Source organism: Glycine max, chromosome 1, assembly GCF_000004515.6.
Source record: "Glycine max cultivar Williams 82 chromosome 1, Glycine_max_v4.0, whole genome shotgun sequence".
NCBI lineage: Eukaryota > Viridiplantae > Streptophyta > Magnoliopsida > Fabales > Fabaceae > Glycine > Glycine max.
Genome location: NC_016088.4, coordinates 47,312,550 through 47,322,960, shown reverse-complemented (window position 1 = coordinate 47,322,960; position 10,411 = coordinate 47,312,550). Strand labels below are relative to the sequence as shown.

At 31.4% G+C, this 10,411-nt stretch overlaps 1 protein-coding gene across 1 annotated transcript; it reads right to left on the bottom strand.

Moving 5' to 3' along the window:
• Positions 1-974: 974 nt before the first annotated feature.
• LOC100805505 (spindle and kinetochore-associated protein 1 homolog) lies at positions 975-5,671 on the bottom strand. Its single transcript, XM_003516395.5, has 9 exons — positions 5,501-5,671; positions 5,279-5,403; positions 4,335-4,447; positions 4,134-4,215; positions 3,608-3,675; positions 3,131-3,236; positions 3,013-3,042; positions 2,769-2,882; positions 975-1,233 (listed from the first exon to the last, which is right to left on the bottom strand). The coding sequence occupies exons 1-9, from the start codon at positions 5,595-5,597 to the stop codon at positions 1,156-1,158; spliced, it is 813 nt and encodes a 270-aa protein (XP_003516443.1). The 5' UTR covers positions 5,598-5,671; the 3' UTR covers positions 975-1,155.
• Between the last annotated feature and the right edge of the window lie 4,740 nt (positions 5,672-10,411).

The following is a 10,411-nucleotide window of genomic DNA, read 5'->3' as shown; positions in this document are numbered from 1 at the left end:
TCTCCTCAAACTAATAAGATCTTTTTCTTTTCTTATTGTATTATTAAATGTTAAGCTCTCCGTTTGCCTTTTTTTTTTTTTTTTCTTTTTATCCTAACCATTTGCGGTTTTATAGGTTGTATTTAATAGAGTTCTATTATTTAAACATTGAATTTCGAAGATCATATTTAAAATTGTATATACATATCTCTATCATATTTAATTTATATTTTTTTTTCGTATACATACATCTCAAAAATATTTTATAAAAGCTCTAAGAACAACAAATGACTCAAATCTATGGTTAGAAAAACATTTTCCATTTGGAAACGTGTAAGTTGTAACAAATTAACAATAGGCCCACCACACAAATAGGGTCTAAAGCCACCCCTTGTGAAACAGATTTACACGCAGAAAGGCCATGTTTTTTATGCTTTCTAGTTCAGTCCATTGTATCTGTACTAGTACGGTGCCTTGAAAGTTGAAAGTTGCAACACCAAAATACTGAAATGAATTTCCACATCTATAAAGAGAGTCAAACTAATGACCACTTCTTACAAATTTAAGCCCATCTGAATTTAGAAAATATTTTTATTTTATTTTGTTTTCACTTTTAATTATAAAAAAATATTACATTATTTTTATTTTATTTTCTGTTTTCAAAAAATTACGTCGAAAACAATAAAACTTTTATTCTTTTGTTGAGTCTTTTCGAAGATCTTAAAATTATAATTTTATTTTATTCAGATTGGCGAGGTCTTTTGTCTCTTCCTTTTATATATAGATCAATCAAAAGGCGACTATGGAAGTGTTTAGTTTAAAATTAAGTTGAATGAGCGTACATTCCAATGCACAATTTATGAGAAGTAGGAATTAGAAATTTTTGTTCAACCACAGCCATTTAGGGGTCTCCCTTCGAAAAACCAATTACACACTGTTAGTCTATGCAAAGAGACAAGAGGTGGTGGAATCGTACACGGTGTTTGGGTTGTTCATTAAACAAGCAAACTGTCATTAAGACTTTATGTTGTTGTATCACCATTCACTGAAACATTTTCTTTCATGTTCATAAACCAATGATAACATGCATTCACTAAAGTTTTTACATCAATCTAAATGACCCTTTTAAATTTTTATATTGTATACACACATAAAATACTGAGATAGCCAGGCATTTTAGTGAGGCTTTTGTAGAATAATGACCCGATTATGTCCGACACGGGTCTCATTGATTCGGCCAAGGTGACGAAGAACCTGCAGAACCAAAGAGGACACATGAATATTCTTCAGGGTAGCAAGAACCAAATTATAGAGACATTGCAAACTAAATATATATTCCATGAGGGACTTTTGGTCAGTTATTTTTCAACCGGTTCATAATAAGATTGCATCAGAACAACATTCACTGTGGGGGATAATGGCATAACTACATTAAGATTTCAATACATTTGCTTCTCCAGTCTACTGCAACCATATTAAGAATTCGTGCATTGCCTCAAAATGATGTCAATAATGACTAAGCATAAAAGAAAAAAACCAATTCACGTCTCATGTTTCAGGAAGAGGTAAAGTTGACCATACACTCAGAAGAAACTTGAATCATTTGATATGTCTTCCGATCCTTGACATAAAATTCAAATGGGAAAAACTTATGCTACAATCATCATTAAAAGTGAATTGCTTAGCTCAAAGATCTTTGGTGATCTTAGGAACAATAATAATAATTTTAAGAGAAGATTATTTGGAAGCCAAATGAAGAGCAATTAAAGAAAGAGGACATCCACAAACAGTGGGGTTGAATTGTATAGAGAGTTGAACTGAACAGGTGGTGGCATAGTGATAATAGCATATATGGGGAGTTAGATGGGTTGAAATTGCTTCCATAAGAATGGCCATTCCCATGGTCCTGACTCTTGAGACCTTTGAGCAAGTAAAGTTAATATTTTCAGAAATAACTGCCCTAGACTGCAGAAATAACAGTTGTAGAAACTACCATCCTTAGAAATTGAAATTACAGAATTATTCAAACATAACATACCACCATACCAACAGGTGGCAGTAATCTACAAACACTATATTATCTATTACATAAATAGCGGAAACACAGGTACTAGTCTAAGTATATAATAGTGCCCTCAGTTCTATTTTGCTAATGTATTTCTATTGTGCTAAATTTGATATATTGTAATAAATTTTCTTATCATGCATTCATGTGTAACAATTGTTATAGATACTAAACTTAATAGTTGACACTGTTAGCATAAACTTGGTTTTCTTTTCCTTTGCTAAATGCTAATAAACCTTGTCAAAAGTCACCACTTTAGCAACCGAGTTTGGTTGATCAGAAACCATAACAGTGATCTTTGATAAAGCCAGGAAAAACTCAAGTAAATGTAGCTCTGATATTGTTAGGATCTTAGGGAAGATGGCGCAAAATGTTTTATTATTTGATCACTAAATTTTTGCATCATGAATAACTAACTGGTAATCATAAGCAATGACAAACTTCTGAACTACAAAAAATGCTTTGTAAGGAAAACAAGTCCTAATTATCAGTTATATTCTTTATCTTTACTGTAAAGTCTTAGCTAGAAAAGGACCCCCTCCTTTGATTTGCCTTCAACCATCCCACACTATGTAAAGGGTGAAAAGGTGAAGGCTAAATGGCAATGTGCTTGGTCTTCCAGTATGATTACATCAGTTTAGAACTTTACATATTCATATTATTAACCAGTTTAAAATTTCAAATAACTTCATCAAAATCACTTGTTTGAGACAAGAATACTCACAGTCAGTATTGCTTTTCCAGTGTTGTCAAGTTTAAGCGATGGTCCTTTTATGTCAGCTTCAAGGAAAAAGTGTTTTCCCTTAATCCCTTCCATGGTTGCAATATCTCTTATTTCCTGCATTATTAAGACAACTGAGAACCTTTTTCTTTTGGCATAAACTGATAGATAACCACAAAAAAGCATGACCAGAGGGAAAACCGTTTGATGAGAAAATAGTTGAAATGAAAATAGAGGTTTCACTCACCAGGGCTTTTTCCCAAAGATTTTCTGCCAACTTCATGAACAAGAAAAAAAAATTGTCAAGACAAAGGCAAAGTGCAACAAAAGTAATTTAAAATTAAAAATAAAATTTGTGCATTAACCTTCTTTTTGGGGGCAACTATAAGTTGAGCATTTGCTTCAGCATAAGACACCATATCATTGATCGCTGCATTCACCTTCTCTAGTGTAAGCCTGCCTCTCATGTATCTGTAACATCATACCTGGGGTCAGGCAATGAAGTGGGCATAAATCATGGATAGAGAAGTGCATGTTTCTACTTTCTACATCAAGACTCCAGTCATTGACTAAGTCAACATTTTTTTACACATTTCAAATGACACACCTGCAGACAACCCTTAGATTGCTCCATCAGGTATAAATTAGAGCCAAATGCACTGGAAAAATGAAGGAGCCAAAGCTATGAAAACACTTTATAAGAGCAATTTATGCATGTTTTGTTGACAATCCATCTTCACATCATCAGATGTGTTAATATGACATATATATGATCTAGCTGAATTCAGATTGACAATTTACAGAGAAATATTTAATTAATGAAAGTATACATAGTTACTTACGATGACAAGGAATCTAGTTCACTTCTAGTAACATACCACGTTGGTGGAGGACCACGACCTTTTTTTTCCTAAAAAAGAAAACAAAAGAAAACCTCAGACCATAACATGACACAAAATCTAGTAATGATAAGAAAATGATATAGCTTTACTCAGGCCAGGGCAACAAATTGTCAAGTAGGAAACAGACAAACAAGTTAAAAAGAACCAAAGAAGAAATAAAATGAAAAGGCATGGAATAGAAGGCAATAGAATAGTTCTAAACTATCAACAACTTGTGCTGATGTAAATATGTTTTGGAAGGGTTAGGAGGATAGGTGCTACAAGAGAAAGCATAGGTGAGCCTAATCCAGTTATTAAAACCTGAAAGCATTAGCGTTTTTCAAGAAAATTAATAGTGATAATGCATACACATAAAGTTAATAAATATACAGGCTTTGTCTCTTGGAATTAGGGGGACAGAGACCATGTTAGGCATGAAAGAACAAAATGGCATTTGCACTAAAAGTATAAAACAGATCTCACTTACCTTGGGTACTGCTGCAGGCTCCTCCTCAAGCTTCAAGGCCTCAAATGATCCAGAGTCTTGTCCAGAAAATTCAGGAAACAAACTGTGAAACAGCACTAACTACAATTAGGTATCTGCTCAAGCAGAGATGATATCTCTGAAACTACATTAAACAAAGCACACAACAGATTAAACAAAAATAATATATAACTAGTTAACTACCATCTACTAGTTTCCAAATGTGACACTGTCACTTTATCAGCCATTTGGTAGGGAACATGAAGAGACATATTCTGCAGTTTCTTTTGCTGCCGCAGTGATGCATCAATCAGTTTCTACAATAAGGCCAAAAAACAAAACGATCATCAAATGAAAGTTAACAGTTTAATAACCAAATCAATGCAAACACAAACAATTCTATAATAAGGGTACACAGCAAAACCTATGCAAAAATTTGTTTACTTTTTCTTTCCCAGGCTATAGGGATTAATCTTACCATTGGTTTAGAGTAAATAATCATAGTTTGTTTCTTATTCTAAATTTCCCCAAACCAATCTCCAAGCGTATCTCATCAAGAAACTTTGTCCGTTGAAATAATTGCATAAAGTACAGAAGCATTTGGAAGATGTTATCTGGACTTATGAAAGTAGTTTATGACTTTTCTATTAATTCTTTTACAGCCTATTTCATTAAACTTCACAAAACATGTCAATAAGCTCTCATTGTAGTTTATTTCAATAATCTTCTTAACAAAGATTATTAAGATAATCTCTTTTTAGCTTTTCCAGTTGGTTTCCGTCAAATATTGATACAAGTTATTACTTGACAAGAGCTTATATTATCCAATAAGCCACGAAAAAGTAGAAGCAACTATTTGTTGCTTCACCTTCACTATGAAAAATAGTTGATTTTTCTCACCATGAATCTATTCCAAACACACTATAACATGAGCCACTCCCATCCATTGATTACCCAAATGCGCCCCATATAATGTTCCCCGAATTCTACAGAAAAACAACATACACAAGAAATAAAACCCAGAACCAATTAAGCATCGATTACTTATTTCAATTTAAGTGCCAAAAAAAAAGTAGATACAAATTGAAAGCAAAATCAAAAACCACTCATTCAAAAACAAACAGATAGAGTGCATGTGACGAGCGTGCCTTGGTTTTGGGAATGGCTAGTGCCTCTTCGCGCAGGCGGTCCTTGATAGCCTTCACCTGAAGCTCCATCGCGCTCACCGCCGCGTCCACCGCTGACAGATCCTCGACGCCGCTCGCAGGGTACACTGCAAATTCGCGTCAGAACAAACGCTTCGATAAATAGAAATATATATAATTGGAGGATTGAAATGAAATGAATTGAATTGATGGAATAATTCTCACTGTTTCGCGCAATGACGAGCTCCTGAAGCTGCGTTATGCGAGCGTTGAAGGAAGACATCAAGGAATCCAACGATGCACCAGCTTTGTTCTTGTTCATCTTTCTCTCTCGTGAGTGACTGAAGCGAATCCTTTTGATTTTCTGAAATTTAGATTTGAAATGTTGTCAGTTTCGGCGGCAAGGTTTCGAGTTGCCTATTTATAAATTTTAGTTTAATTATTTATTTAGTTTATCTAGTTTTCAAATTTATCAATTTTATATTATAATTAATAAGAAATTTTTTTAGTGTTTTTGAAGTTTATATTTTAATTCACAATATGTCTTTCTCGTTATTAGTTAAAAAATTTCAATAAAGATCTTTAAAATATAAATTTCAGGATTAAAAAATTTATAATTAAAAGAAATAAATTTAAAAATTATAAACATTAAATGGGTCATTAAATCATAAATTTTATTTTTTAATTTTACATCTTCAATTTTTGGGGAGTTAGTAGTAACTAGTAAATTGTGTATTAGACTTTTGCATGATGTATGAGTAACCATCTATTTTTTTCTTGCTTATGAAATTAATTATTTAATATTAATTAGATTAATTTTTTATTTTTATTTTGATATAGTATTATTTTAATTATTATTATTATATACTAATTAATATTTCTTATACACTCATATATAAGAAAAAATAATCAATTTCATGCTAATAAAGAAAGTTCAATGAAAACGTTTAATTTTATTAATCTCAAGTAAAAAAATAAAATTATTTTTAAAATATTTTTATTAGAATTTAATATTATAGATTAAAAAAATCATTAAAAATAAATAAATAATATTATAGAAATAATAACATTAAATTATAATCATCAAATGAACATTTTCGATTACTATGCAATATTATATGATTATATGAAAATGTTATCTTTTCATTCATCTCATAATTCTTTTAATTAAAAATTATATCAATCGTTAATTTAAATAAAAAGAATTTATAATTGTAATTTTATCATTAAATAAAATAAATTATTTATGATTAATAAGAATTAAAATGACAAATTAAATTTTGATGACTTAAATAGATTTTCAACATAAGCACATGAAAGGAAAAGAAGGTTGTTTGTGATATGAATTCGATGACCGCTCTACGATTAATAAAAGGAGGTTTTCTACTTGACATCCTTAGGCTGTGGTTGTAAACCAAATCCGATCCTTCACTAACAAGAATGGGTTATTATCCTTTATCGTGTGTTTGGATGGAGCAGTTAAAGTGGGTAAAGTAGTATTTTAACTGAGATATTAAAATGTCTTCTTATAAAATAATCTATTTGAATAAGATATTTTAGAAGTAATTAAGATTTGATCATTTTTCAAAGTATTTTAATAGACTAAATTGGGAGAATTTTAAATTCTCACAAAAAATAGAGAAATTAAAATTCCCCATCCAATCTCACGGACACGCTCTCTCCCTCTCAGCCACTCACGCAGACGCTCTCTTATCTCCGTCTCAACCACTCTCTCACACTCCACACGCTTTCTCTTCCTCTGAGTCACTTTCACGCCCACGACACTAGCGCTCTCTCTCCCTCTCAGTCACTCTCACACACCACACGTAGCGTTCTCTCACAAGTAAGTTTCCCTTGCGATTTCGCCCCACCCTCTCGCTATGCCACGGTGTGTTCATTTTTTTCGTTAATTTCTGATTTATTTTTTATTTAGTTGTTTGATTTCATTGGTTTTGTATTGTGGGTACTCATTGTTTGATTTCGTTAATTTGTACTGTGGGCATTTTTACAAATTTGTTAGGAACAAACTCTGCACTGTAGGTGCTTTTGTTTATTCTTCTATTAGAATTTTGGTTTCTTCACTTTGTGTTTATTCTTCATTGTGTTTAATTCATTGGAGGTTGAATAACATTTGTTATTTGTTCTCTCTGATAAATTCCTCTTAAAAAGTATCTAAAAAAGATCCTCGCCCATAAAACCTTGAAGTTTTAGAGAATAATAAAGAATGAGAGAGTTTATATGACTTTTAGAAGTTTGTGAAAAGGAACAGAGGAAGCTTGTGGTTGTTCCTTAAGCTTCTATAATGATTGAAGATTGAAAAATTAGCAACTATAACTCAAGTAATTGTACAGTTTTATGTCATCAGAAAATATAAAGGGGTTGTAACATTGCATTATCAGTAAGTCTCAAATTGTATTTAAGTCAAGTAACATGTAGATCAAGGAATTAAACAGTGTGTGGTAGAGCTAAAACGGGCCTAAAACAAGCTACTTTTACGCTATGAAAGAATAAAAATGCATTTGCTCTTAAAAATGCAAATACATAATTTGGAATTCTGCATTAACTCCTAGATAAAGACCTTTATGGTGTCAATCAACCAAATTCCTGCACCAGCAAAATAATTAACTTTAACTTCTAGAATAAAGGAGAAAGAAACAAAGATACAACACAAAATCACAATAGGAGTTTTTAATAGTACCAGAGAAACCTCACTAATTAGAACTGCAATAGTAAGTGATCACATGAATGCTTCAGGCTCAAACCTTGTATACAAGGTCCCATTTTAATCTTAGGAATTAAGATGAAGAATCTAAAATACCTCATGTCTCTAATACTAATGGTTCAAGAATATTGTCTCTATTCTCCAATAATGTCAAGTGTTAACATAGTAATGCCAATAAATACTTTTAACCAACCAACAATTCCACTTTTGGTCCTTACTAGTTCAATGATTCATAACGATACAGTAATCATAAAATCCATATTCTGAAATTCACATTCCACCTCAGCTTGATTACTATCGTGATTATTTTTCTTCTATCTTCTCCTTTGGCAAAATCTGATTAAGTTTGGCTTTTGAATTCATTTTTCCATCGTTAAAATGTAATAATCTATATACTCAAAAGTCCAGGCTTGCATCTGATAATCTGTGCATGCAATTATGCAAAAGGGGAAGGGACTGATGAACAAGTAACTATACCTGAATTTGTTGTTTATTACCAGTTGTGATGTTTGATATGGTCCAACAAGCTTCCTTCTTGATGCTTTTTTAATAATTATTGGTCAATAGATTCAAAAGGCAAGGAAGAGCCTGGTGATTGATGATAACCTATGAAACACTAGGTTAAAGCAACCAGGAACATAAAAATAAAAATAAAAATCATAGAAAACATATTTTGATACCAGAACGCATCATTTCCAAAATAGAGGCATGATTAGGTCATCTCAGCAGTAACCTTATTATTCTACAGGATTGTTCATGTGTAAAACAAAAGGAAAATAGAAAAGAATATTGCAACTTGCAATTAATAGTCACGCTGTCACTGTTTTGCTTATTCTGTAATGTACAAAGGCAAAAGTAACATAGTACTATACATAAAAACCATAGGAATTAACACTGAAAGGAATGGGTGCCTGAATAAGAGTAGGAAATTTAGTATTTGGCATAGATGATCTCACAACTATTTAAGCTATTGAGGAATGAACAAGATTTCAAGATACATTAGCTATGAATATGTTTGCTAACTATCAAGTTAGAAGAAACTTTGCTTAGGGATAGTTCTTTTTTAAAAATAATTTGCTATGAATATGTTTGCTAACTATCAAGACTACTGAGTAATGTTCTCTGCTCACATTGTTTGGCCCTGTTTCGGAGAATTTGGCTACTAGTAGTAACAATAAATACATATACTAATAAGTGGAAACAAAATAGAAAGGTAAAATTAAATATGGGTCGGTTAGAGTGTTGAAATTAAGCTTAACTTATAGTACTACATTACTCATACAATATTTTTATTTATTTATAATTTTAAGGTCATAAGGTGATAGAAGTATTCATATTAGGAAGATATCTATGATTATGTAAATAAAACATTTACTTTTAGTATATGTAAAATGCCATTTTTTGTTTGTTTATTTGCTCTAGAAATGTGTTTTTAACAAATAAATACTCATATATGAAAAATAAGAATTATAAGCAACACATTTTCATGAATGATAAATATTTTTTAAGGAACAAAAACAAACATTAGTAAACACCAAGAACATGTTTAATCTTATATTTTATACTATTATGTGTTTTTCTATCTTTTCAACACATTGATATTTTACCTCATACTTTTTTTTAATATCTTCACTTCTCTTCCTTTACTGTGGAAATTATTGTACCATTTTCTTGTCCAAATACAAATCCTTTTGACACACCACAATGTCATGAAGGAGTAAAAATTTGTGAGCTTCGTCTGGTTGAAATCTTCCTTTGTACCCCATTCTTGAATAATTATAAATTTGAGAGCTTATACCTCTATTTGAACTATTTCTAATTGGCATTAGCTCTAGGACTTGTGTTTTCTCAATCAGAACTTGTGTGTTGAGCTTGGGGAATACTCCACAGATTTTTATTACAGGGGTCTAATCAAACCCCCCAAAAAAAAACTTTTTTTTTATTGTGTATATATAGTTAAGAGACATTTCTTGTCATCCAATTTATATTCTGCTAAAGTTAACCTCTAGGCTCTTGCTTGTGACAGCCTAATGTAGAAAAATATGGGCATTAAAATTTAGAGCTTATTTACATCTTTTACCTACATATTTGTTTTAAATCTCAAAATATTATCTTATATCATCATCATGCAGTTTGGATTGAGAAGAAATGGATCCTAGCATAGTTGACACTGCAATTACTTCAAGAAAACGTAAAAGAGAAGAGTATAAGAAAATAATCTTATTAGCGGCTACTTGTGTTGTTCATATGGTCATTGGTGTAGTGACATGGTATCATAATAACTATTTTGTTAAGGAACCAACCCGTAATTGGGAACTAGAATGCCACAGCTTCCTTAATCGTCTTTATAGAGGGACATATAAAGATTGCATTGAACAATTGAGGCTTAGTAAAAATGCATTTTTTAACCATAA